At 47.4% G+C, this 26,233-nt stretch overlaps 8 protein-coding genes across 8 annotated transcripts; 5 read left to right on the forward strand and 3 right to left on the reverse strand.

The window, feature by feature from the left end:
- Positions 1–3,080: 3,080 nt before the first annotated feature.
- On the forward strand, positions 3,081–3,575 carry FOMMEDRAFT_157528 (uncharacterized protein; the record flags this gene model as incomplete). Its single annotated transcript, XM_007267663.1, has 1 exon — positions 3,081–3,575. The coding sequence occupies one exon, from the start codon at positions 3,081–3,083 to the stop codon at positions 3,573–3,575; it is 495 nt and encodes a 164-aa protein (XP_007267725.1).
- Positions 3,576–3,819: 244 nt separating this feature from the next.
- Positions 3,820–7,746, reverse strand: FOMMEDRAFT_87591 (TPR-like protein; the record flags this gene model as incomplete). The annotated part of the gene is made up of 2 exons (XM_007267664.1): positions 3,820–5,666; positions 5,787–7,746. The coding sequence occupies 2 exons, from the start codon at positions 7,744–7,746 to the stop codon at positions 3,820–3,822; spliced, it is 3,807 nt and encodes a 1,268-aa protein (XP_007267726.1).
- A 1,748-nt stretch (positions 7,747–9,494) lies between these two features.
- On the forward strand, positions 9,495–9,671 carry FOMMEDRAFT_71350 (uncharacterized protein; the record flags this gene model as incomplete). Its single annotated transcript, XM_007267665.1, has 1 exon — positions 9,495–9,671. A coding segment is annotated over one exon (177 nt), but the record flags the coding sequence as incomplete, so codon positions are not given.
- Positions 9,672–10,285: 614 nt separating this feature from the next.
- On the reverse strand, positions 10,286–12,741 carry FOMMEDRAFT_157531 (L-methionine transporter; the record flags this gene model as incomplete). The annotated part of the gene is made up of 13 exons (XM_007267666.1): positions 10,286–10,416; positions 10,485–10,568; positions 10,630–10,693; positions 10,764–10,869; positions 10,926–11,124; positions 11,177–11,294; positions 11,364–11,411; positions 11,465–11,698; positions 11,749–11,760; positions 11,815–12,241; positions 12,292–12,308; positions 12,362–12,387; positions 12,438–12,741. 13 exons carry the CDS (start codon positions 12,739–12,741, stop codon positions 10,286–10,288), a joined length of 1,770 nt encoding a protein of 589 aa, XP_007267728.1.
- A 264-nt stretch (positions 12,742–13,005) lies between these two features.
- Positions 13,006–18,627, forward strand: FOMMEDRAFT_124682 (uncharacterized protein). The gene is made up of 21 exons (XM_007267667.1): positions 13,006–13,276; positions 13,336–13,688; positions 13,749–14,036; positions 14,088–14,200; positions 14,257–14,410; positions 14,465–14,567; positions 14,628–14,784; positions 14,839–14,905; positions 14,964–15,164; positions 15,220–15,311; positions 15,374–15,479; positions 15,541–15,660; positions 15,721–15,980; positions 16,036–16,130; positions 16,189–16,386; positions 16,453–16,634; positions 16,692–16,770; positions 16,835–17,136; positions 17,194–17,261; positions 17,324–18,138; positions 18,223–18,627. Exons 1-20 carry the CDS (start codon positions 13,141–13,143, stop codon positions 17,718–17,720), a joined length of 3,471 nt encoding a protein of 1,156 aa, XP_007267729.1. The 5' UTR covers positions 13,006–13,140; the 3' UTR covers positions 17,721–18,138; positions 18,223–18,627.
- Positions 18,628–18,738: 111 nt separating this feature from the next.
- FOMMEDRAFT_109599 (RNA-binding domain-containing protein) lies at positions 18,739–19,625 on the forward strand. Its single transcript, XM_007267668.1, has 4 exons — positions 18,739–18,839; positions 18,893–18,952; positions 19,005–19,166; positions 19,234–19,625. Exons 1-4 carry the CDS (start codon positions 18,743–18,745, stop codon positions 19,386–19,388), a joined length of 474 nt encoding a protein of 157 aa, XP_007267730.1. The 5' UTR covers positions 18,739–18,742; the 3' UTR covers positions 19,389–19,625.
- A 950-nt stretch (positions 19,626–20,575) lies between these two features.
- On the forward strand, positions 20,576–24,589 carry FOMMEDRAFT_69272 (TPR-like protein; the record flags this gene model as incomplete). Its single annotated transcript, XM_007267669.1, has 2 exons — positions 20,576–23,374; positions 23,426–24,589. Coding segments are annotated over 2 exons (3,963 nt in total), but the record flags the coding sequence as incomplete, so codon positions are not given.
- A 310-nt stretch (positions 24,590–24,899) lies between these two features.
- Positions 24,900–25,899, reverse strand: FOMMEDRAFT_157536 (uncharacterized protein; the record flags this gene model as incomplete). The annotated part of the gene is made up of 3 exons (XM_007267670.1): positions 24,900–25,135; positions 25,187–25,327; positions 25,380–25,899. The coding sequence occupies 3 exons, from the start codon at positions 25,897–25,899 to the stop codon at positions 24,900–24,902; spliced, it is 897 nt and encodes a 298-aa protein (XP_007267732.1).
- Positions 25,900–26,233: the final 334 nt, after the last annotated feature.

Below are 26,233 nucleotides of genomic sequence, written 5' to 3' on the forward strand. Positions count from 1 at the left end.
GAGGGTAAGGAAGGAACGGACGGGAAAGAGAGAGAAGGTGACGGATAGGAAGAAAGCGGTAGGTGAACGTGAAATAATAATAAGCAGCCTGGATTGTCGGCAAATTAAATTGTTTACTTATCGCAGGGTGCGCCATCCCGTCTCATCTCGCTTATTTTTCCTTGTTGCCCAGTTTGGGGTCTCGACATGGTATTTTCTTATTCATCCATGTGTACATATGCCTTCCTGACGCCCCGCGTTTTCAAATCTTGAAGCTAGAAAGCTCTCGACCAATGATTCTTTTGTCCATCGGTGGCAAATAATTTACTGAAAGCCTTTGAAAATGCGGCAATGCGCAGATCAGGTGAACACGCTAATCGGCAGGACTTCGCTGACACTCTTCAACTCTCCCATGCCAGCAACACAAGCACTGCACAGGTGCGGCGCGTCATCCAAAGGCACTCCGTCTCCTCGTTTCTTTCTGCAACTTGACGATGGTTTTAGGGTTTCGTCGTGACTTTGTAAACGTCAAGCAGGGTAGGACTGTGACAAGAAAATGGTGGGACCCCAATGCGCAAGCTACCCTGATTGACGAGCACAGCCGCCCGCCCCTCAGTCCTCCGTTTGGAACTCCTGTTGCTGCAAATCCCGGAACTGCCAAAGCTGTGCCTGGAAACAATCGCAGACACGGGCCAAACGCCCGAGTTTGCAGGAGGAGATCACTGCTCAGTCTTTTATTTATGTGTATTTGTCTATCTTTTTCCTCAATCATGATAAATAGAACAATCAACGCAAGGAAAACGCTGAGCGTTGACTTGGGCGACGATCTATCATGCATAGTGCGCCGCCCGTCGGCATGCTGTCCTTCTAGCCGTGTAGAAGTTTCGTTGCTGAGTCTCGCGCGCTCACGTCTCGACTGACCCTAGTGCTATCGGAGGTCCCATACTTACGCAAATTGCCGTTGCCATCATCTCCCACGCGCTCTTCCATCACCGACGCGACGCCGCTTCCGTTCCCGGTACCTTCGGTGCTTCCGCACTACGGTCGATCGGGCTCATGGAGTAATCAAGTCAAGATGCAAAGCAAAAAAATACTCCACAACATTCATTCACCTATCAGCATAAAAAGATCACAACAAACCTGACTTTGACTTCCTCCACTTGTCTTGGTCAGGTAACGACAGAAGACCCAAAACGGTCTTTTCAAGCCGTGATCAGAAACTTCCTGTGTTCCCGCGACCGCGACCGAGAGACGGTGTCAGCGTCCCTCCGGCCCACGTAGTCATGAACCTTCCAGACCGCAAAAATGGTGCCGAACACATGCATCCCTCCCAACGAGGCTCAATGCTACCACGAAAAGCGGTTTGCTCCCATGACGGCACCATCTTCCGGATCAATCATTGTCCACATCTCCTGTGTGGCTACCAACTCGTCAATCCACCACCAAACCATTGGTTTTTCTTTCATCCAGACTTTGGTCCCAAATTCAAGCGGACTTAGCGAACCTTTCAATTCAAACGGATATTATTCCTGTGTTGCGGCCCCACCGGCCATTAGGAACACCTTCGAATCTTCTGCACGTTTCTTATCTCTTCGCCACCCTATCCTAGACCGTCCTAACTACGCACTCCCAATCTCCTCGTAAAATCTTCCGCGCTCCGTGTGTGTCAGCGGTAATCTTTGCCCGTCTTGATTCCTTTTTGCAGGATCCCCCGTTTCCGACTTGCGCGGCGCCGCTGCGGGCATCAACATTGACTGTCATGCCGTACGCGCAACGTGGACGTATCCTGGGTTTCTATTCATTCAATGCACAAAGAATCAGAGGCTTAACTGCTGTAGCGCGCGTCAGTAGCAGGATCAATATCAGCATCAACAGAAATGCCGTACAAACAATATGGACGATTCCTCGATTTCTACCCAACATTCAAACAGCCAAAAACACTGAGCCGCCGTACTGCGTGTCAAGCTATACCAGCATCATTATCAACATCGACTTACCGCACACAACGGAGAAGATCCTGGATTCCTACACGAAGTTCAAACAATTATTCAGACTGAATCGCCGCACCGCATCTCATACTGTTCCGGTATCAATATCAACGCCAATGGACATGCCGTGCACTCAACGTAGACGTTCTGGACTCCTATGAATCCTTCAAACGACCAATCACAGAGGCTGAACTCCTGTACCGCGCGCAAATCTACAGCAGTATCAATATCAACAGACGCGCCGTTTGTACAACGGAGACGTATCCTGAGATTCTACCCCATCTTCAAGCAAATGGTGGCTGAACTACTGTATACCGTGCGTCAAGTTGTGCCTGCGTCAATCTGTATCTATGGAAATAGCTACGTACACGTTCAGGTGTGATCAAGAGGGCATAAACTCGCCGACCAGTGCAATCACTTCTATACAATTGGCGTAATGCCGCTCTGTCATCCAAGTTTCATCTGAACATCTAGGTCAATTCGTTTCATAACCCTTAAAAGGTGTCACTCGGTAACGTTTGATGCTCTATTGGCAATCACTTTACCCCCTCCCTCGCATAGATGCAATGTTTGTTGTTGCTTGGTTCGAGAGTACTGGCTTGGCAATTGCACACTTGTAAATTTGTAATCATTTTGCATGTATTTTTCCACTTGGCAGAGCTTAAGGCCCATTAGGGTCAGGAAATGATGTCTGAGCTAACGTAAATCAGCAATATTGCTTATCTTCGCCACAAGTTCTCTTCGAATAACCTCGCCTCTGTGCCCCAGCTATCTAGCTACAATAAATATTATATACAAGTGTGTTCTCCAGCTCAGGCATACTATAATTATGGTTATTAAACATGCTTCTAGGTATGACGTGCAGTGAATATAAATCATGTTGCGCCAGATGAGTGACTTATTAAGTTATAGTTAATTACATTGCTGAGTTGGTCCAGGTATGTGTCTTGGCTACTATCCTGTATTGCAGCTAGTATTCCATGCAAAGGGGAAATATATTAATACGCTGATTTTGCCCTTTACCACTGAACCCTTTTACCTCAACGTACTTTGATCCAGGAATAGCTGCAACTGCATTACTTTTAGTACTACGTTTGACCCAGGAACATAAAGATGTCTGCTACTCATAGAAACAGCTCGACAGCATCTCGGCACGGATCTGAAGACGTGAACAAGACTTACGAAGACGTAGAAGCAGACTATAGTAAATACCTGCCTACATATGACTCCATCCAATCCAAATACGAAGAAGTGGGTAAAGCGTTAAAGAAAGTCCAGGACACAATTAGAATAAGGCTAGACACGTCTCATTGCGAGCCGCTCTTTAGTAAAGAACTTCACAATAAAATAACTGGCTGGATTGAGGAGGTCAACAAACGGGAGGACTCCCAGGAGATAAGTGGACAAGTTAAGAAGATCTGTGATGAATTTGCTGAGACACTACAAGAACTAGCTAAACTTAAAAGGGATGCTACAGATGCTAAAAGGGCCAAAGATAAAGGGGCACTCCAGAAAGTAATTAAGAAAATGAAGGGATATGAAGATGAATATTACCGGGTATATGCGAAAGGTGCACATAGGCATGCACCAGCCCTTCCTTTGAAGTAGTTGAAGGGACAATACTATGGCACTAATAACTAGTATTGCTAGATAGAATGCTAAATGTTGTTGATAAATAAGCAGAATAAATGCCCCTTTATAAACATGTTAGGCAGCTGCTTTGGACAGATTACAATGGATTAAAGACAAGTATTCATACCACGGGAGAGAGAGAGATCTTCTTAGGCACGGGCAGCATCATACACGTACAATACAATGAGTATTATGCATCAAAAGGAATTTCAAGAGCCAATCAAGCACCTATGTGAATTAGGTTGACCCATCTCTCTGTCCCGATATCATCTCGTGCCTTCAAAGCGACAGCCGCTTCACGAAGGCCTGCAGCCGCACGCTTATATTTCGTCTCACCCTCATCACAGTTACACATGTATTCATAGACAGTCCTCGCAAGAAAGGGACCGTCTTCATCAAGTAGCTCCCACATTGATCCAATTACGCTTCGAAACCCAGAAAACTGCATCGCGGCAGCCAGATGAAGCACCTCATCGTGTGCAATATTGTGAGGCTGTTCGGCAGTGTGGCAAGCAGAAAGGAATGCGAACTGCGCGTTTGGAAGATTCGCTTGGACGATATCGAGTAGAGTTAGCCCACGATCGGACAACTTGAATGACGATTTGAAAGGCTTTGGATTCAAGTTTCCATGGCAAACAAAGTGGACCCATGTCGATTTCTGAAGCGCTTTGATAACTGCATTGTGAGATGCTGTGCTACTTAGTAATTTAGGCTGTATGCCACTATTCTTGATTTTGCGAATTTCTTCCCGAGCCGATGGAAGTGAAGTATCCCCGATAACAAGAGCAGCTGGTTCGTCCCCATTTCCACACGTCTGGGCGTTAATGAGCGCCCCAAGCGTCGGAGTATACGATGAGATGTACTTGTCCAATAGATACACGGAAGTACCGTCTACGTCCTCGAATGGACCTGCAGCGTGGAAGGGAAGCGCAGATAGAACAGACGTAGGGCACCACCAGATGCGTGATCCTTCGGCAATACCGAGCTCTCTTAGTTTCTCGACGACTTTGGAGACGACCCTATCCCATAAAGTCTTCATTGCTCGGCGAAGTATCTCATCATATCTCGGAGAGTTAGCTCCGTGACCTGTGCGCGTTTCTATGAGCTCCCGGCACAGATGAATACTATCCTGGTAAAACTCTCCATCTAATGGAACGCAGACGACTGGTCGTTCTTCGCGGGAGAGCATAATAAGCGCATCGGATCGATATTTACAATGGTTGACTACAACCACCGGACCCTCTGACGCTGCCTGCTGGAGCACTTTAAACGGCGTAGCCGTAAGAAAGTTCTCAAACCCAGGAATTTGACGTATCTCGTTAATAATCCCTTCCTGCTCGCTAGAGAGTTGTCTCTTCGACTTCAGCTTCTCCTCGAACAATCTCCGTTCCCCGTCTATGTCTAATGCACTGGGCCCGCTTTCAGTCGCAATTGAATTAGAGTGCAACACAGTAGAAGATGTCGCAAGATTCTCCAGCTGGCGACTAACGTTCCTAAACCTGTCAGCGAGCTCTCTGTTTATTTCTGCAAGTTGATCGAGAGGTGTCCTAAAGCTGCGCATCTGCGACCACAATAAACCCCTTCCTTGCTCAAGTATCTCTACAGCTTGTTCGAGCCTATCTCCCTCGATAGCATGGGAGGCTGCGTCGAATGTAAGCGTTTTGTAGGTATCTTTTCCTTCGAGGAAGTCGTACTGTGTATGAAGAGTAGGATCAACAACGAGGGCACGTTGTAGGAGCAGCATTGCCACATTGTAAGCTCTGGAAGCAGTGGGGTGAGCATGACTTCGAGCAAGGGCAGCCCATATACCAGCAATATTGAGACGCATCACATAGCTAGAAAACTTATGCTCTGCAGCACGTTCAAGCGACTTTATACACTCTTGAAAATCATCGATGGACCCAAATTTCTCGAATCTACACAGTAATGAAAATGCGAAGTTCCTCAGAGACGCAGAATGGTCAGGACGGCCGGCAGAGCAGAGTTCCAGGGCAGTACGATGATGTTCGATAGCCATATCAAGGTCCTTGGTCTGTCCATACTGTTCAAACCGTCTTCGAAGGGAAGCTGCAAGGGTATCCAGGGATACGTAGCGATTAGGATGGCTGTCGGAGGAAAGTTGTAGTGCAGCGTTCTTAAGCTCGATGGATTCATCAAGGTCTGCAGAACATCCGCGATGACGAAAACGAATTGCCAGGGAAATCGCGAGGTTATTTAGAGTTGTAGAACAGTTGTAGTGGGGGCGAGGGCGAAGTTCTAGGGCAGCGCGTTGATGTTTGATGGCTTCATCGAGGTCAATGGGTCGACCATGCTGACTGAATCGATCTAGAAGGGAAATTCCAAGGTTATTCAGAAACGTGGAACGGTTGTGATGGCCATCAAGGCAAAGGCCCAGCGCAGCATGATGAAGATCAATGGCTTCATCGAGATCCACGGTCCGTCCATGCTGTCCAAATCGAGCTCGAAGGGAAAGGGCAAGGTTGTTTAGAAGCATGGGACGATCGGCGTGGTTGTCGGGACAAAGTTCCACTGCTGCCCGATGATACTCGATGGCCTCATTAAGATCTGCAGTATGTCCGTGATAATCGAATCGAGTTTGAAGGGAGCCAGCAAGGTTATTCAGAGAAATGGCGCGATTCGAGTGGCCGTTGGAGCACAGCTCCAGCGCAGCGCGATGATACTCAATGGCCTCGTCGAGGTCTGCTATCTGTCCACGGTGTGCAAATCCAAGTCGAAGGGAACTCGCAAGGTTATTCAGGGATGTAAAACGATTGGGATGGCCTTCGGGGCGAAGTTGCAGGGCAGCGCGGTGGTGCTCAATGGCTTCATTAAGGTCCGCAGTCTGTCCATGTCGTACAAATCGAGTTCGTAGGGAATTTGCAAGGATACTTAGAAGCATGGGACGGTTGGAGTGCTTGTCGGGACAGAGTTCTATGGCTGCCCGATGATACTCAATGGCTTCATCGAGGTCTGAAATCTGTCCATGCTGTTCAAAACGATTTTCCAGGGAATTTGCAAGATTATTCAGAGTCATGCAACGATCAGGGTTGTTATCCTGGCAAAGTTCCAGGGCAGCACGATGGTGCTCGATAGCCTTATCGAGGTCTGCAGTCCGACCATGCTGTTCAAATCGAGTCGCCATGGAAATCGCGAGGTTATTCAGAGATGAAAATCGATTGGGATGACCTTCGGGTCGAAGGTCCAGGGCAGCACGATGCATTTCGATGGCCTCCTCTATGTCCGCAGTCTGTCCATGCCGTTCGAATCGAATTCGAAGGGAATTTGCGAGGTTACTCAGAAACATGGGACGATTGGAGTTGTTAACGGGACAAAGCTCCAAGGCAGTACGATGATGCTTAATGGCCTCATTGAGGTTTGCAATCTCTCGATGTTGTTCAAATTGACTCGACAGGGAGGTTGCGAGGTTATTCAGAGTCATGGGAAGATCGCGATGGTTATCCTGGCAGAGTTCCAGGGAGGTGCGATAATGCTTGGCAGCCTCATCGAGATCTGCAGCCCGTCCATGTTCATCGTATCGAGTCTGAAGAGACCGAGCAAGGTCGTTCAGGATAGAAGAACGATTGGGGTAGCCATTGGGGCAGAGTTTCAGGGTGGTACTATGACACTCGATAGCTTCATCGAGGTCTGCAGTATTTCCAAGCCGCTCGAATCGGGCTTGAAGGGAACGTGCAAGTTTACTCAGAGACAAGGGACGATTGAGATGAGCGGCTGGGAAACGTTCCAAGGCAGCTCGATGATGTTCGATAGCCTCGTCAAGGTCTGCGGATCGTCCATGTTGTTCAAACCGAGTTGCCAAGGAAACCGCAAGGTTAGCCAGAAACGAGCAACGGTCAGAATGGCTGTCGGGACAAAATTTCAGCGCAGCGCGATGATGTGCAATAGCCTCCTCCAAATCTTCTATTCTCCCAGATCGCTCAAATTGCATGAGAAGAAAACTTCCTAAATTGCTTAATATCTTGCTGCAGTCTGGATGTTCTTCAGGACAGAGTCTAAGTGCAATGCGACTATGAAGAATAGCCTTGTCAAGTTCTTCCAGTTCACCCGATTGCCCAAAGTGTTGCCAGTGTTTACGTGCCAACTCGCGGTGTAGTTGAAGATTTAATTCGGGATCTGCTGAGCTTTCCATGTCAGATTAGAGCCACAGTAAAGCTTGCTGGTGATTATTGTTTCCCTTGATTGACTAGTAAGTTCAGCTAGAAAGGACAAAAGCAAGCCACAAGAATTGTATTACCCGACTCTGTCCCCGAAAGCTGCTCGAGTAGAGTATGCTCTTCCTCACAAAAGACTACTTGAGAGGCAGAAAGGCGTTATTTCATTCGTGCCGAATTGTAAGCGATTAGGAAACTAACCCACAAGAAATGGCTAGTGCTCTACTAGGCGAGACAGGTGAAAGTTTTGGTGGTCGAAGCCAGCAACCTCACTCAAACCCTGGGTACGATGTCGTCGATGTTGTGGTTAAGGGCAGAGGGCAGGTCCTTATGTACTCTATTGGACATGCTGGAACCATGCAGATTTGATGATAGTTTGACGCCGGGGACGTTTCAAGCATCGACAACTAAAAGGAAAGAACGCATCTTACATAAGTTGAGCAGCACATTGAAAGCCAGATTTACTCAGAGATCAATGAAATGACAAAATAGAGCTAGTATTAAGGAAATGTGAAACAGATAAATAAAGGCTCATGGGCAGGCTGTGGACACACGAGAAGACACCTTGAATGATATAGGATTTGGAATAGTAGTCCAGTATATCTATCAGATCAATTTTCTGCACAACTGTACCGCAGGGCGCAGGCAACAAGCGAACCTTCCACGGGGACGGTCGCTAATTTGGCTCATTTGATATGGCCGAAACTACGGTGGTTTTGGCTGAGATCTCGGGAGAACAAGTTGCTCGAAGCTTCTCCCAAATCAACGCACAATTATTGAAATGCAAGACGAATTGAAAGTTAAAGGAAAGCGGAATTCATCCAATTTTCGTGATTTCCGCAAAAGCAGAGTACATGCTGGCCGAGATATAGACGAGACACGGGAGAACTGAGTATGAATAGCACCTGTGTGCCTGCCAGCTCACCGCAGCTAATACTGGATGTGAAACTTGCGACTATTGGCCATCGATTGCGCAACCGTCGTCGCGGCACAGGATTAGTAGACAACAGTGATGGATGGAACAGTTAGAACAGTCAGCGTTTCCAGTTGCTTCCGGTGCTTTATAAAGAACGCGTCTCGCTTTGTCCACCACCGCTAACCGCATCCCCGACTTCAATCACCCCTCCCTCCGTTCAGTCCACGAGCATCCTGTGAGTTGTCCCTCCTTTTCTTGAGTGTTTGTCGGTGTGGTTCGGGCTATCATGCCAAGTGCACCGCCAGCCTCCGACTAAACTGTGCGGGGTAACGGTCCACCTATATCCGTTCTGTCTCATCCCCGACAGACAATCCGCACAGCAGCCCTTTCAACTATCTCATCAAATCATTTATGGGACCCTAGCTGACTCATTTGTCTTTCTTTGCATCTTTGTCTCGTTTCTCACCTGCGTCGACGTCGTAACGTCCCCGATTCGACACCATGTCCACAATTACTTCCGTCCCTCATGGCATCCTTTCTGATGCGGACGCAACCACCATCGAAACCGATATAACTAAACCCGTTGCTGATGTCTCCACGGACGCCACCGCTTCCACTGATAACGTTTCTACTACCGACGAATCAAGCGAGATAACAATGGTGCGAGAACGTCATGTATTATTTGTCAAGGACCGTGGAGCTGATTTAACGTGCCACACAGGCTGAGCATTTCTATAGATACAAAGTCCAGGTGTGCATAATCTCAACTCGTTAGCCCAGAACTAGGTTGCTGATAGGTGAGTTCATCAGATGAACTGCGGAGGCTGCTCAGGCGCTATCACTCGCGTCCTTACAAGAGCACAAGAGACCGGCGCAGGCGTCACCTCTTTCGATGTCTCGCTCGAGAACCAGTCCGTCGAGGTACGCGGACCCATCGACTTCGCTTTGCTCACGGAGAAGATTGAGAAGACAGGAAAGAAGGTACGTTTCGTCTTCAGTTCCTTTATCCTTTTGTTTATTCGAGCTCATTTGAACCGCTATTTAGATCCTTGAGAAGGAGGAAGTGATCGAGACCGAGACTCCTGCTGCTCCAGAGGTCGAAGCACCCGCGCAACCCGTCGCTGTTGCATGATCCTGGTTCTTCGATGTCTGTGGGATCGTTTGTCGTGTGTCGAATTTTAACTCTGTGCGCAGGATACTGTAGTTGCTTTGAAAGCTGGAATTGTATGATTAAGATTGTTTCGTTGAGTTACCAAGCTATCTTGGATGTGTCGTGTGATGATTTTACAGTAGCTTACTTCGTAAACGGGCATCTCACGAGTCCGTGTGCGGAAAGCATATGTGCATCAGCTTACACGCTCCTGCTGCTCTCCAACCAGAGTAAAGCTGATCATTGCATCTGCACTACGTCCCCATCTAAACTAACAAAAAATAAAATAAAATGATGCAAGGGCATCTCTGCAGCAACAACTACGTCTGTTCTCGAGAGAAGAGAATTATATGATGTTTGTAATATCCTGCAATCTCTGGATCTATGCAACAAGAAAAAAAAAGCCTTAAATTACAGACAAGATATGAAAAAAGTGTCGAAGAGATGGTCTCTATCGTCTCGAAGCACCAGCAGCATTAAATAACTCAACGGTCTCTCCCTCCGGAGCGGTTGCGACGCGTTCAAACCCTGCGCGTGAGGGGCCAGCACCTCGGAGGCGGGCTATGATGGCACTGAATGGAGCTACGGTAGTGCAGAAATCGAAATTAACTTAAGTGTGTACATAATTCTAAGAAAGTGATTGCACGTACACAGAACACTTTGTATGCGAGAGGCACCCTCTGAGTCCGGTCGTCGAGTTAGGTAGTATACTGGTATACCTGCGAGGATGAAACCTGATCAAACGTAATATGTGAATATCGTTCACGTCGGACAGACGTTGCGAATAATACGTACCGACGACTGTAAGCGTTTCGAGGGGTGCAGCAATGATAGGCATTAGGAGTAGAAATAGAGCAACCTACAAAATATGTGTTTTGAACCAATAAGAAATCGGTAAGAAATGGTGAGAGGTAAAATAAACCACGCACTGCGCAAAATATTAACGGAGTAGTGATCCACGTCTTATAAGGCCTCGGTAACTCTGGTTCCTTAATTCGTAATATTATGAGACCAAGTACTGTCAGGAAATAAAAACTAGACGAATCATGCGTTAGCCTCTCAGTAAACAGTTAGTATTCATTTACACTTACAACCAGACAGCGACGACTGCGAAGTACACAAGTCGACGGAAACCACCACCTAAAATAATAAATGCCATCGTCGCGACGGCCTGGAGGAGCATTGCGTTAAGCGGAGTTCCGCGAGTGCTGTGTAGACGTCCAAAGGCACGAGGGAGGTAACCTTCGTTACCAGCAACGTAGATGAGCCGGGCAGAAGTGAAGAAAGAGCCTGTGCGTAATCCATTAGGGGTGCTATGCCAGTAAAGTTGAAACTTGTTTACCGTGTAGAGCGCCAAAACATGATATAGCAACTATGAGTGCAAAGAGTGAGCCTCCGAACGTTCCGAGGATTGCTCGACCAAAGTCTAGCGCGACGGTATTGCTCAATCCAATTGTTGTCTAGTGGGGAATAGAGATAAATGAACTCAGAACATCGATACATTTTGGATTCAGTAGGGCAGCATTTACCTTATCAAGGACGACAAAATATGATACATTCGTGAGTGTGTATAGAATCTGCAGGAGAATTAGGTGTCATGCGTTTTCCGGTAAAGGACGTGTATACGAACGATTGATATGAGCATGCTGAAGTGAATTGTGCGAGGTATATTCTTCTCCGGGTTTCGCATTTCTCCACCAACGTAGTTTACTTGATCCCAACCATCAAGAGCCCATAGGCCGGAGAAAATTGCTAATGCGTACGCAGACGGACTGTCACTCGTACCATCGAATAGTGGCTGTCGGAACGACTCAGAGGCCCGCCCGCGGGCTAACTGAACTATACCGAGAACAGAGATGAGGAGCTGCATAACCCTTGAATATCTGCACGCATAAGAGAAGTCAATCCTCTCACCAATGATGCAACCTGCATTTGACAAGATATAAGCTACAAGCATAGGTGGCACACACATTTACCTACCTTTATAACAGTAAAGATGACAGCTGTACGTGTGCCTAAGCTTCTCGCCGCGATGCCTAGGAAAGTGACAAGTACGATAGCTATGCACGCGGTGAGTTTGATTGACCATTGGGGGATCGCGTTTGGAGAGGAATCTTTCCCCGTCAGATGAAAGAAAAGTCGATTGATGTACTCTGCAAAGATGAGTGCAATGGCGCCATTCCCTCCTGGTTTTAGAGCAGTGATAGCCGTCCAGGCAAAGAGATAAGATACTAAAGGGTTGTACGCATATGCGAGATATGCCTGAGCACCACCATTAAGCGGGATGGCTGAGCCGAGCTCCGCGAAACTGGAAGCGCCAGTCCATGCTAACAAACCACAGGCTACCCAGACTACCAAGCTTGCGCCGACGCTCTGAGTATTTGCGACAACGACTCCCGGCGAGGAGCTTCGAATATATGTTAGTGACGTACTTCCAATGCGTAGTTTCCGGCTCACAAGATTCCAGAACCGATCTAAAGAAAGTTTAGTCAATTATTCTTTTTTAACGGCAGTGAAGGTACCCTACCTGAAGACCAATGATAAGAGCAATTCCTAACGTATGCACATTAGCAAGGATGACTATACAAGCGACGTAGCCTCACCATTTACCACTCCAATATCCTTTCTCGTACCCTCGCTACCAGAGCCGTTTGGATTACTGACACTTGCGCTTAGTGGCAAGAGGTCATGCTGAAAGTCAAAACCAGATATAGAATACGATCGTGCTCTTGCGGCAGTTAAAGGAAAGCCGTTTGGGCCGTCGCTGAGCTCAAGAGCTCGCAGAGAGTCGTCCGAGTCGTTGGAGCGTCGTGAGAAGGTCGGGGAATCCAGCTGGTGCAGCGTGGCACTCCGAGGCGATTTCATAACATATTCATCTATGCTTGTTGCCCTTGAATGCGAGCTCATTGTCCCGCTTGAGCCAAAAGAGTGAGAGGGATGTCGAGATAAAGTGAGGAGTTAGGCAAGAGAGAAAGAAGCCAAAAGCGTCAGTGTGAAGCGTCGATCAAGCGTTCTGCTCAGTTTGCACTTGTTTACGCGTGTCGCGTCAGGTCAGGATCTTCGCTGTAGCCTATAGGCAAATGTTGAGGCTCAGTTCAGTCTACCAACACAAAGGCGGAAGTTATGTTTTCGCCGTCACCGCACCCGTCTGCTCACAATGCCTCATTTCGCTCGCCAACGCCGTCAAGACGGAGGCAGCCTTCTGGATCGTCGCGACTACATGCTCGCGGTGGACGAGCTGCACGCTCGGTTTCTCATGTGTCTGTAGCAAGTGACGCGTCGACTGCTTCCAATGTTCCGACAGAAATGGACGTCGACGCAGGTCCGAGTCTAAGTGAGACGAGGATACGTTCAGAGGTTGTGTTCGCGCAATCCGAAGAACAAAAGGTGTCCTTGGTTTCACAACTACCAGCGGAAGTGCTCCAGGTTCTAAGAAATACCGGTTGGTCTTTGCTGTTTATCGCTGTACTAATTTTCGTCTTAATCGTATCTGCACTTCAGACTTCGTTAGCAACACTTTCATCGGAGACGTAGACACTCGCAACTCGTTCTGTCTTATTGCTTCTACCAAGACGTGCTTTGTTTGGAAATACTCGCAGCTTCTTCCTGGAGCGCCGACATGTTACATCTTTCCTTGTCCAAACCGCTTCTCAGAAACAGAGCCTGCCGTACCGTCTTCTGCACTCGTGTCATATGGTTCCTCGCGTGAACCTGGGTTAATCTTAGTCTCTCCTTATGGAGAGTTGCATTTCTGGGACAGTATCGGTCTTGGCCTTACCGGCGGCGAAGCAACAGACGCTTCGTTATTAGACCTTAGGTCTGACGAGACCGTTACTACGCTGATATACGCAGAGGTCTGTTTGTCATACCTTCGCCCGGATATGACTATTCTGATCAGCATGTCCACCCATTAGCCACTGAAATTTGTAGCAACGACATCGACCGGACGGCTATTCCTGCTTTCAATCACATCGACTGAAGGACGCTTTCGCGTAGCATCGCATCCATTTACCTTAACTCGTCCACAAGGTACAATGGAGCGATTGCGTTCAGGCTTCTGGGGCGAAAAACCACCATCGTACTCGGGCGGCTTTATAACAGCTGCAAGTGTGACCGATGTAAATGACGAAGGATTCGAAGTTTGGATATGTGCAGACATGAAAGTTGTCCGCTGGACTGTTCTCTATAAGGGCTGGGAACAAGTATGCCTGGCTAACCTTGATGCTTTAACCCGTACTAAAAAAATTTCTTAGTTCGAAGCCGAGGAAGATATAGAACAGAAGCTCCTGCCACCGCTTGAAGAGGCCTTCAAAGTCACTTCCGGAGCACTATCTGACTTGGAGCTTTTGGATATCGCTTTTGACGCGTACGCTTAAAATTTCTTCATTACAAGCTCAATTGAAACAAAACAATTTTTTTCAGCGAGGATCATCTAGTGTTGCTTGCTTCGTTTAGTGCTGGAGTAGACAATGAGTCGAGTATCGATACACGGCCGCGTCGGCATTACGTTGTTGTCAGAATGAAGAGGGAAGATAACATGCAGTTTGCGGGTATTCGCACCGTGCCGTATCAAACAGTGAGTTGCTCAAGGCTACATCTCTAACGTGTTACCGAACAATGGCTGCTTCAGATATCTTCGGACCGAGCGAACATTCATCCTCGCTTACGTTTACTCGACGGCGGTCGGGTATACTGTGTGCAGTTCGGAGACGCAGTCGCCCTTGCAGCTAGAGGTCGGTTTCTCTTTTCCACTCACTTGCCTGTGGTCAATGAAGCTCATCAAAGCAACCCAGATAATAATTACACCAGCCTCCTTACCCTCAAGAATCTCCAGGACAGAACATTCGGCTGCGGCGTCCTAAACAACTCTTCTGACATGCTCTTCATGAATAGCGATGTGCTCATGCGCGTCTCTACCGATATCGAGAAGATTAACAGCTATAATGTGAAGTACGGACATGTTTTTTTGCGTGATATTCCCACCGGCCTGACCATTTTTCGAAGTACATGGAAGGGCACCTCAATCAAGTCGATAATGACACAAGCTATTCTATTTGGGTCGAATCCAAAGGTAACCCGTTGTCTTCCCTTTCTGACTGTTTCTGTCTGATGCGTATAATAATATTTAGAACCCTCTTCTTTTCACCTTCCCTCCCGATGTTGACGAGGAAAGTCTAATCTCTGGAGCCGAGCAGCTATCTCGAGCAGTACTCGCTTCAGATGCCGAAGTTGTGAGACCCAATCCTGACCTCTCTCAGCAAATTCGAGAACGCAAGGACCGCCTTCGGTTCCTCATTGGTTTTATTAATGAGAACGGCGCACTTGGAAAGGTCGGCGAAATCGCTATCTCGTACTTGATGATGCATGGCTGAGTGAGGTTGATAGATGTCGCAAACAAGCCGCCAGCGTCTTGTTGTAGACGCTGAAAAACTACATGCAACACAAGAATTATGGATATTGTACTGTGAGCTCCTAAAGTATGTGCATCCACTCAATTCTGCGTCCGTTATGTTTAACCCAATTCTGTCTCATAACGTAGTTCTGGACTCGACGATCACATACTGCTCGATGCCATTAACGCATACATGGAGGAATCAGATAAATCACGCCATGATGATGTTATGCGTGCATTCCTCCGCCTAGAGGTAATCACAAGTAAATACATTTATTGTGGACATGCCTGAAACATTCCGTGCCCCTTTTTAGACTCGAGACATTGGAAACCTTCTTCCTTACATCAAACATGAAGTAGGAGAGATAATCAGGGACTACAACTTAGCACAACAAACCCCTGATGCCTTGTATCGAGGGACAGATTACGTGCTCGTATGGCTCTTCTCGGTTTTGAGGCTCTACCGTTAGGATACTGAATACACCTCAACTTAGTGCATCCTAGAATCCGCATGGAGTTTCCGCGACTTAAATATGGGTATATACGGCGTTGTGGGGCCTATGTTGAACCCTTGGACTAGCTCACCAGCTGTTATCGATATCGTTCTTGACTTCTTTAACCTGTCGGATCGACTCCTTATCCAGACGCCCCCTGAAGCGGAGAACAAGATTTCTCAGGATACGCGTAGACAGCTTCCTCGACTAGGTGCGACGGTGTTCCGTTGTTTCCAGGAGCGACAGAATTGGCTCGAAAGGTATTTATTTCCTAAGTCGAGCAAGGAGATGTGTTGTGATAGATGTTTTGTGTAGCGCGGTTGCTGCTGACGAAACTGGCATCGAATCCGAGAAACGTGCCCACCGGGAACATTTCCAGCAAGTTCGCCCGCAAATACTGCAAACATTATGTATGTTGAGCCATCCATTTATCCTCTTATACGAACACTGATGTTATTTATGTCGCAGTCAAGCACGGCAAATCGGAGGATGCGTTCGTCCTTGCTGAAAACTATCGAGATTTCAGGTCACTCGTGGACCTATGCCACTCCACTCCTCCGATTTATCCATTTGCAAGCAATGTGAACGCAGAGCGGATCAAGGAGTACATTGAGAAGTACAAAGAAGAGTTCACCGACGAGTTGTACCTGTGGTACGTCGAACATGGTAAGTTCCAATTTCTGAAAATTCTAGGTATTGAAAAGGGAGTGATCGAGTTATTTTTGTGTGAAGGTGAAGTACGATGCTTATTCGAGCAAAGTGAGACGTACGGCGAGTACATCGATGCGTTCTTCATAAAACATCCGTATCCGAACGTGTCGTGGGTGCATGACATTGGGAAGGGTCGATGGGGATCTGCGTCGTCGACGTTGCTTACGCAAGTTGATCGTACGTTAGACCTTGAGACGCGACATGTCAGTGCAATTTGATGAGTTAAAGTGTGTTCTTCGGGCTTATAATAATACTTCCAGGTCATGTTAAGTATCGGCAAATTATCACAAATTGCGGAGAGTGAAAAGTCACAGACTCGTTCGGACACTATACTAGATGGTAACTAACGACATGTCCCATAAATTTTGATACGTATTCACCAACTGGTACTCTCTTTTCATAGCTTTCCATGACGGCCTCGACTATGTCTCCGTACATGACAAACTAATCGAGGAGCTGCGCGCACCGTTGGCGGGGTCAAAACAGAGACAATCGCTCGAGAACCAAGCAGACGCAATCATGAAGGCAGTTGCTCCGGCTTTAAAGCCAAAGACGTATTCAGGTTTCCATTCGGAGTTCAAAGCTTCTGTGAAAGAAGTTCTGCAAAATCATGCATTGCGTGTAGAGGACTTGATCGATATCCTGACGTTGAAAGAGAGCACGCTTGATTTCGAAACTGCTCTCGCACTTATTAAAAATGCTAAAGTGAGATATGGCGCATTATTTCTGAGAGTAGCTTTTGCTGATTAGTTGCTGTGTTAGAACTTACCCGAAGCTCGCCAACTTTCTTGCTTCCGAACGATCTGGCGACGGATATACATCCACGATGAGTAAGCTATACATCGTCTTGTGCTCCATTCGACGCATTTACTGACACTGATGACATTTCCAGCTGGGCGAGACTAACCAAAACAGTCAACGTAACAGACACGCAGCTCGTCGAGCGTTTCCGAAAGACAGCATTATACGCAACAGTTCGAGATACATTCCGCCGATTACGTTTCGAGCAAGGCACACCTTCAAACCCAGATGACCTGCTAACCACACCAAACATCGTCCTCCCAGTAAACGAAGCAGCGCAATTACCCAGTCGTGAGGAACTGGAAAGCCGATGGCCGGGACATACAGACGAGCAGATCGAGGCTCTTTCGAATGATTATGCTAATGAAAGACAGCGACTTGTAGAGTTCGACCTTGTGCCTGTTGTTGAGCGTGTGAAGGAGCTTGCAGTGCAGGAGTTGAAGGAAGAGTTCGAGGTGGAGGATATTGCTATGAATTTGAGTGTATAGTACATATATTCGTTGCATTTTTATCCTTGCTTTCCTATGATTTATTATTCCAATGACTCAAAAATATCTTTTGACTAAGAGATCTGCTGGATGAAAAATAAGAATGGATAATATGTTATTTCCTATGTTCACCCTCAGATTGATCCTCAGATTGCGAAGAAGAAATTGACCCAGGCCTAGGTGGTGAGGACCCGAAAATGCGCGTTCGGAACTGTCGAATGGCAGCACGAGCAGCAAGTGTGATCCCACCAAAATTCCTTCGACTCCATTCATCCGAATATTCTCTCGATCGTTCCTGCTCCTGCTGCAGCCATTTTCCGTAGAATTCAGATAAAGCCGCTTCGCGTGCTTCAGGTGAGGCGGAGTCGGGTAAGGACGAGAGGACGGATTGTTTGGCGGTTTCGAATCGTGTGTTGCTCTATATTGGGGGTCATTTAGTATTCTCAGTACTACCTCAACGAGGAGAAAAGATAGAGAAGGGACATGGAAGGATGGGACGCACGTCTTTCCAATATGCATGATTATAAGCATCCAACCGGCTCCTTTCTATCCGCCACTGGTAATCGACTGGGTCGCCGTCGAATTCGTCCAGTAAATATGGGTGTGTCGGTGACGTTCGTGTACGTTCAACTAAACTTGTCGAGGGTCCAGCGACATCCTTTCCAGTATTCATCAGATTCTCCTCGCTTTCTTTCTCCTTGCCCTTTCTCCTTCGCCCGGATGGAACGGGACCGACCTCATCGTATATGACAGGTCGTAAATTCGATATAGGGTCAGGCGGCCCGACTAATGCATGCTGCTGCGGGGATTTGCGTAGGAATCGTCGCGAGTGATTGGTTAGACGAAATTTTGTTTGAGATTGAAGTCGAGCAGCGTATGCAAGGCGTTGAGGGTGCATGATGACTGCAGGCAGCAGCAAGGACATCAAGCACCAAGCTTGAAGAATGTGATTACTTATATAAAGTCACGGGACCACCAACTTTCAAGAACCAACCTTTGCCGTCAACAGCGACCTAGGGCTGATGGAGGAGGGGACAAAGACCAAGAAGACCGTCTTCATTGGTGGTATAGGAGATGATATAGACGAGGCAGCTATTTACGAGTCATTCTCGACGTTTGGTGAGTCCTTCATCTACGCTTCAAAGCGTCTCAATCTAATTATTATCCTACAGGTGACATTCTTGAGGTACAAATTCCACCAGCACAGATTAACACTCATAATCGGGAAGAAGGTAGGCGTCTCACTATATTTACTGTGAATTAATTGACTGAACGGGGATTCAGCTCAGAAACATCGAGGCTTCGCTTTTGTAACGTATACTTCTTCCGGTGATGCCCAAGATGCAATAGACAATATGGACATGAACGAACTTCGAGGACGTGTCTTACGCGTCAATCTTGCTCGGCCACAAAAGCTCACCGCGGCCGTCTCAGGAAACAGACCTAGTAAGTCTATGGTCATTCTTTCGTTGTGTAGCATAATACGGACACTGACGGATTGCAATACATATAGTTTGGGAATCGGAGGAATGGCTCAAGCAGTATGCGAAGCCATTAGCACAAAGTGGAGGCGTTGGTTCTCGTGCTGCGATACGTGCTGGTGCATCTATGGAACAAGAAGGAGAAGAGAAGGCAGAGGAGGCTAGGGATGACGCAATGGAGGAATGAAAGGCGATCTCGACCTCTCACAATGCTGTTCACCTCGGCCATTCATCCATGTATGCCAGCACTGGAGGTCCTGTCAAAGGTTTGCTGCATAGACTGGCATGCCATGAATTATCTGACCTATTGTCAAATTTCGCCGACATATGGAGATCTATAGTTTGTGCTAATTTCCTCCAGTTCTCCCTTGTTGTCATATATGTATCAATAAGGTACAAGTAATTTATATACATACAGAATGACTGCTTACTCTTTCTGTTTGGCAAGAAACAATTGCGAGGAACCAAGCGGTTAGATATGTTAGATTGCTACTCTAAATCTGGCTTTGTAAAAAGTATTGACTCCTTCACGTATGTTCCTGATCTGACCATAAGCCTTTATTTATCTGGCTGGACTCGGTCCCAAAAGTTAACATCAGGTCTTGTATTGGGCATGCTTTCCAACTTTGCTATCTGGTAACTACATCTTGTTAGCATTATCCTCTTTCTCTAATACTAAAGCTACTAGTACCTCAAAATGATTTATAGGATGATCTTAACAGGTAAATGTGGAGTGAAGCTTGACAAACAAATTACTCATATATAACTCTGTTTGTTACTAATGTAATTTTTGATATAAGTATGTCTAGCACCAGGTGTGTGCAAACTAAGCATTTGTTTCAATCATCTTGTTGTGTGTTGAGAAATTATGTAATACTCTTACCAAATATGAGTATCAAATTTATCCTTGTCACTTTTATCACGAATGCACAGCCTCAACGTGTTCATGAGAGGATCCTTAGAAACGCTCACCTCCTAACCCTCAACCCTAGTATTGTACCCAAGGCCTGAACCAATCAGCCAGCTTCAAAGACAAGGGAGCATCTCAGGTAATGCAATCCTTGTGACTTGCTTTCTTCCTCTAATGTAATATTTAGTAGATCAATCAAAAATCTGGAATCATTGACAAGTGTCCTACATTTCTGTGTTAATATGATGAGCTCAGTGGACCCAGAATCGCATTCACAAATAGATGGCCAATTGGCATTGAACTACTTGGCGTGCTTTGAGCAAACAAGGGACCAAGGCAAACTTGACAAGTTTATTTTTCATAGTCGTGCTGCACTTGGACTTTGTCCCGAAATACACCCAGATCGCAAAAAGGCATTGATGAGCTTGAAGAACTTTGGAATTTTGGCTCATACGCGTTTCACACTATATGGAGAAATAAAAGATCTAGAGGAAGCCATCAAGCATCATCGCGCTGCCCTGGAACTTCGCCCTGACGGCCACCCCGACCGCTCTGCAACTCTGAACGATCTTGCGAACTCTCTTCAAACTCTATTCCAACAGTTTGGACGAGCCGCAGACCTTGATGAGGCCATCGTGCATCGTCGTGCTGCCCTGGAACTTCGCCCTGACGGCCACTCCGATCGTTCTGCGACTCTGAACGATCTTGCAAACTCCCTTCAAACCCGATTTCAACAGTATGGACGAGCCGCAGACCTCGACGAAGCCATCGAGCATCACCGTGCTGCTCTGGCGCTTCGCTCTAGTGACCATCCCGATCGTTCGGCGATTCTGAATGATCTTGCGAACTCCCTTCGAATTCGATTTCAACAACACCGACAGCCCGCAGATCTTGAAGAGGCGGTCGGGCGCCATCGGACTGCTCTGAAGCTTTGCCCTGGCAGCCATCCTTATCGTTCCTCAATTGCGAATAATCTTGCACTTTCCCTTCGAACTCGATTTCGGCAGCATAGGCAGACTGTGGATATTGATGATGCTATTGGACTCCATCGTGCTGCCCTTGAACTTTCCCCCCACGACCATCCCGATCGCTCTATGTCTCTGAGTCACCTTGCAGCTTCCCTCCGCTCTCGATTTGAACAGCTTGGGCAGACTGAGAACCTCGACGAGGCCATTGAGCATCTGTACGCTGCCCTGGAATTTCGCCCTATCGGCCATCGTGATCGTCCTGCATCTCTGAATATCCTGGCAGGTGCCCTTCGAACTCGATATGAACAGCACGGACAGACAATAGACCTTGACAAGGCAATCGAGCATCATCGCGCTGCCGTGGATCTTTGCCCTAACGGCCATCCCGATCGACCCAGCTGTTTGAGTGAATTTGCGAATACTCTTCAGACTCGATTCGAACGGCATGGACAAAGTACAGACATCGACGAGGCCATCAAGCTTCATCGTGCTGCAGTGGAACTTCTCCCTGACGGACATCCCAATCGCTCTGCTTTTCTGAATAACCTTGCAGCTTCCCTTGAAACTCGGTTTGAACAGCGTGGACAAATTCCGGACCTTGATGATGCCATTGAGTATCAGCGTCGTGCTCTGGACCTTCGCCCAAATGGTGACCCCCTTCGATCCAAGCCTCTGAACAACCTCGCAAAAGCCCTTAGAACCCGATTTCAACGCCATGGACAGACCGCAGACCTCGACGAGGCCATAGAGTACCAGCGTGCTGCCCTGGAGCTTTTCCCCGACGGCCATACTAGTCGTTCCGCATCTCTGAACAACCTTGCAGGCTCTCTTCGTACACGGTTTGACAGGCACGGACGGATTGCAGACCTTGATGAAGCTATTGAAGTTCACTATACTGCTCTGCAGATCTGTCCCAAGGGTCATCCTGATCGTCCCCTGTTTCTGAGTGACCTCGCTGCCTCCCTTCATACTCGCTTTGAACAGCACGGGCAGGTTGCTGACCTCGAGGAAGCCATTGAGCGTCAGCGCGCTGCCCTGGAACTTTTCACTGGCAGCCATCCTGGTCGTTCCTCATCTCTAAATAATCTTGCAAATTCCCTTCAAAGTCGATTTGATCAGCGTGGTCAGACCGCGGACCTCGACGAGGCCATTGAACACCATCGTGCTGCCCTGGAACTCCGGCACGACGGCCATCTCGATCGTTCCATGTCTCTGAGCAACCTTGCTATATCCCTAAGAGCTCGATTTCAATATCACGGGCTGCTTGCAGACCTCAATGAGGCTATTGAGCTTCACCGTGCTGCACTGGAACTTCGCGCCGATAGTCATCCCGATCGGCCCGGATCCCTAATCAACCTGGCACTTGCTCTTCGAGGCCGATTTGAACAGCATGGACAGATTGCAGACCTAGACGAGGCAATCAAACTTCATTATGCTGCCCTAGAACTCTGTCCGGATGGCCATCCAGTTTATCCTACGGCTCTGGATAATCTGGCAATTTCCCTCAAAAGTCGATTTCGACGGCATGGAAGGGAGGCAGACCTTGATAATGCCATTGAGCTTCACCGCGCTGCACTAAAGTTTCGCACCAATGACCATCCCAATCGTCCCGGGTCTCTGAATAACCTTGCGGGAGCACTTGGTACGCGATTTGAACGTCACGCACAGTCTGCAGACCTAGACGAGGCTATTGAATATTACCGTGCTGCCTTGGTACTTTTCCCTGAGGGCTATTCGAATCGTTCTGGAATACTGAGCAATTTGGCCATTTCATTGTTCTCTCGTTTCATCAAGTTTGAGGCCACGGACGATTTTGAAGGGTGTATGCAATTATTCGAATATGCTGCCGAACATAAGTTTTCTGGGATCGTAATGCGTCTTGAGTCCGCTAATTCATGGGCTATCCGTGCTCGAAGTCAAGCTCACTGTACCACTCCTAAAGCTTACAAGGTGGCAATGCTGCTCTTGCAACGCGCCCTCACAATTAGTCCCACTCTCCATGCACAACATGACTTCCTCAAAAGTAAAGGCTACTACAGGACACTCACGTTAGACGCAGTTACCTATGCCATAGAGGAAAACAGGCTCGATAAGGCTGTAGAGATGCTGGAGCAAGGAAGGGGTTTGCTCTGGTCACAGATGCGTGGTTTTAGGACACCTCTGGATCGTCTCGCAGAAACACATAGAGATCTCGCTAACAGATTCAGGGATGTTAGTTGCCAGCTGGAGAACCTTACAACATCATCTACTGAATTACAGTCTAATTCAAGTGCCGTTGCAAATAGGCCATCCGTGGTGGACGTGCACAGAGAACAGAGGTTATTTGAGGCGAAGCTGAAGTCGAAGAGGCAACTCTTTAGTGAGCAGGAAGAGATTATGAATGAGATACGTCGAATTCCTGGGTTCGAGAGCTTTCTTACAGTTACACCGTTCAAAACACTTCAGCGGGCAGCTTTAGAGGGTCCAGTGATTGTGGTTAACCATTGTATATATCGATCCGATGTGCTCATTATTCTCCGCCGTGAAGACCAGCCAGTTGTCTGTATGCCATTGGATGGAGCCTTCTACGATGATAGCACTATTCTATGCAAAGAGCTCTTAGAAACACGCACGAGTTATGGAGCTAACTCACCAAAGTATGACCAGATACTCCGCCGAGCGATGCAGATAGTATGGGATAGGGTCGTCTCCAAAGTAGTCGACAAGCTTAAAGAGCTCGGTATTGCCGAAGGGTCACGCATTTGGTGGTGCCCGACATCTGTACTATCTGCGCTTCCCTTCCATGCTGCAGGTCCGTTCGAGGATAAAGACGGCAATGCCGTGTATCTATTGGATAAATATGTCTCGTCATACACTCCCACACTCGGAGCCCTCATTAATGCACGAATGGACGGGAACAGAGAGGAACCAACGGTACTCGTAATCGGCGACGAATCACTTCCGTCGGCTAGAGGGGAAATCCGTAATATCAAGAATTGTGGCATAAGCACTAAATTGCTCCTCAAGAAGGCATCTCGAGATGCAGTGATTAAGGCGCTTCGGAAGACGACTTGGGTCCATTTTGTCTGTCATGGAAACTTGGCCTTATCACCTTTCGATTCTTTCTTCAAACTTCCCAAGCTCGCTCAAGATCATGAGCAGGACGACAGGGTGGACCAGAGGCTAACTTTACTCGATGTTGTCCAGGGTAACATTCCAAACGCAGAGTTTGCATTCCTTTCTGCCTGCCATACTGCAGAACAACCTCGTACTGGTATGCCTGACGAAGTGCTTCACCTCGCTGCAGCAATGCAGTTTTCTGGGTTTCGAAATGTGATTGGATCAATGTGGGAGCTACTTGATCTGGACGGGCCCTTTTTGGCCAGGGCTGTCTATGAGTACATGTGGGAGTGCGACAAGGTGGAGGAAAGGCATAAGCGCGCGGCTGCCGGCCTTCGCAAAGCGGCTGTAGAGCTGAAAGCACGGCCTGAAGTTTCAACTGAGAGATGGGTTAACCTGGTTCACATAGGCGCTTGATAGGTCCTTGAATTTTCTTATAATGTATAATATTCGTTGTCTGTACACGTAGAAACATCTCTAGTTATGTAATAATATTAACTAGAATGACACTGTAGAGCTAATAGGATGAGGGACTTGCACTTTAATAGAAGTGGTACATGATGCCAGGAGAATCTATCCCCCTGGGTAAATCTGCAGGCGCCAGAAATATCTGCACTTCATTCTCTAGGCCATCATAACTGTTGATGCATTAGCTCGTCAAGTATAATTGCTGAGTATTTTTTTATTCCTACTGCAATTGCAAATGTCAATTTTAGTTGTTTCAATCCCGCTGCAACTCTACACTTCCGGTCATGCCGACTACGCCATCATCATCCTCTGCCCATAAGGTTGCTTTACTCTCATCTGCATCAATCGCACCGCGTATGTGTTGTATCCTGTCTACGTACACTGGATTACGAGCCCGGTATTCGAAGTCATTAATTCGGCCTTGGTAGCCATTGTGAAGCAACGCTTCTACGAGCATGATTGCAGTTAACGGGCCATGAACGAGTAGATCTGCCGCCTTAATTAGATCACGTAGTGTTAAATCATAATTAAAGAACTGACCGGGATAGCCTTCCTTCGTACGGGTGTATTCACGATCCAGATGGATCAAATGTGCATTCCACATAAGTGCGGAGAAACGGAATAAGGTCGTGACGGTCGGAGTCCACGTATAAGTAAATCGAGGAATCGGGAGACCGGGTACTTATGAGTTATCGTTTCAATAATGTAGCTAGCCAGATACTCCAGAGCCTACCTTCCCGTATTTTACCACTCGGCCGCGCTTCTTCAGGGAGATACGCATGCACCCGCTTTTCTTTGATGATTGGTTCTTCGCCAGTTTGGCGCATATAGTGTATGTCTTTGTGCATAAATACTGTCTGAGACCCCTTTTCGAAGCCCTTCTTCTCCACTTTTTCGACGGATACTTTCGCATTCGCCTCATCACCAACGCATATACCCTGGTCACTACCTTTAGGAAATCGTAGTGATCCGCCTACCCACATACGGCGAGCACCAAAGGGCAATGGAGGTCGAAAATCCGTCTCCGTCAAGTCTGAAGCAAGTTGTTTCTCTTCCAAACGAGGATGAAAGAACGCAAGATAATGTAGCGGAGATATGGGCGCATTACGAGGCGGGACGTCTTCAGGTTTACGCGTAGGCAAAGTATAGTACAGATCACGAACTTTCGTCCTCGAGATCTCGTCATCATAGACATTTACGGCTCCGCGAATATCTTTTATCCAGTTATCTAGAACCGCCTCCTGAGTTGCCATCGACGAATAGAGCCTCCCAGTGCGTACGCCAAGAAAACGCGTACATCTGATGCAATTTGAATTCACTAGAAACATCTCGTATTTCGTATGCTGTAGTTAGAGCTGACAGCGTCCCAGAGACCAAGCCACGGATCTCATTAGCATACGAGGGAAAGTTTCGCTGTTTTTGTAAAGGCGTCCTTAGGAATCTCCACCTCGTGATTCCCACCCTCCGTCCACCGTATGAAAATTCATCCAGTTTGGATGAGGAGTGGGTGACGCCATGTCCTTGAGCTCAGAGATAGCGACACTCCTCATAAACTTCTTTCGAAGTATCATTTATCGTGTCGTTCAA

This window comes from Fomitiporia mediterranea (genome assembly GCF_000271605.1).
Source record: "Fomitiporia mediterranea MF3/22 unplaced genomic scaffold FOMMEscaffold_7, whole genome shotgun sequence".
NCBI classification, from domain to species: Eukaryota; Fungi; Basidiomycota; class Agaricomycetes; order Hymenochaetales; family Hymenochaetaceae; genus Fomitiporia; species Fomitiporia mediterranea.

Excerpts from the sequence above, each read along its gene's own strand:
- FOMMEDRAFT_124682 (XM_007267667.1), top strand. The coding sequence starts at position 13,141 with ATGGACGTCGACGCAGGTCCGAGTCTAAGTGAGACGAGGATACGTTCA. Across the intron at positions 14,201-14,256 it reads TTGGATATCGCTTTTGACGC|CGAGGATCATCTAGTGTTGC; the intron begins GTACGCTTAAAA and ends AATTTTTTTCAG. Across the intron at positions 14,906-14,963 it reads TATTTGGGTCGAATCCAAAG|AACCCTCTTCTTTTCACCTT; the intron begins GTAACCCGTTGT and ends AATAATATTTAG.
- FOMMEDRAFT_109599 (XM_007267668.1), top strand. The coding sequence starts at position 18,743 with ATGGAGGAGGGGACAAAGACCAAGAAGACCGTCTTCATTGGTGGTATA. Across the intron at positions 18,840-18,892 it reads CGAGTCATTCTCGACGTTTG|GTGACATTCTTGAGGTACAA; the intron begins GTGAGTCCTTCA and ends ATTATCCTACAG. Across the intron at positions 18,953-19,004 it reads CACTCATAATCGGGAAGAAG|CTCAGAAACATCGAGGCTTC; the intron begins GTAGGCGTCTCA and ends ACGGGGATTCAG.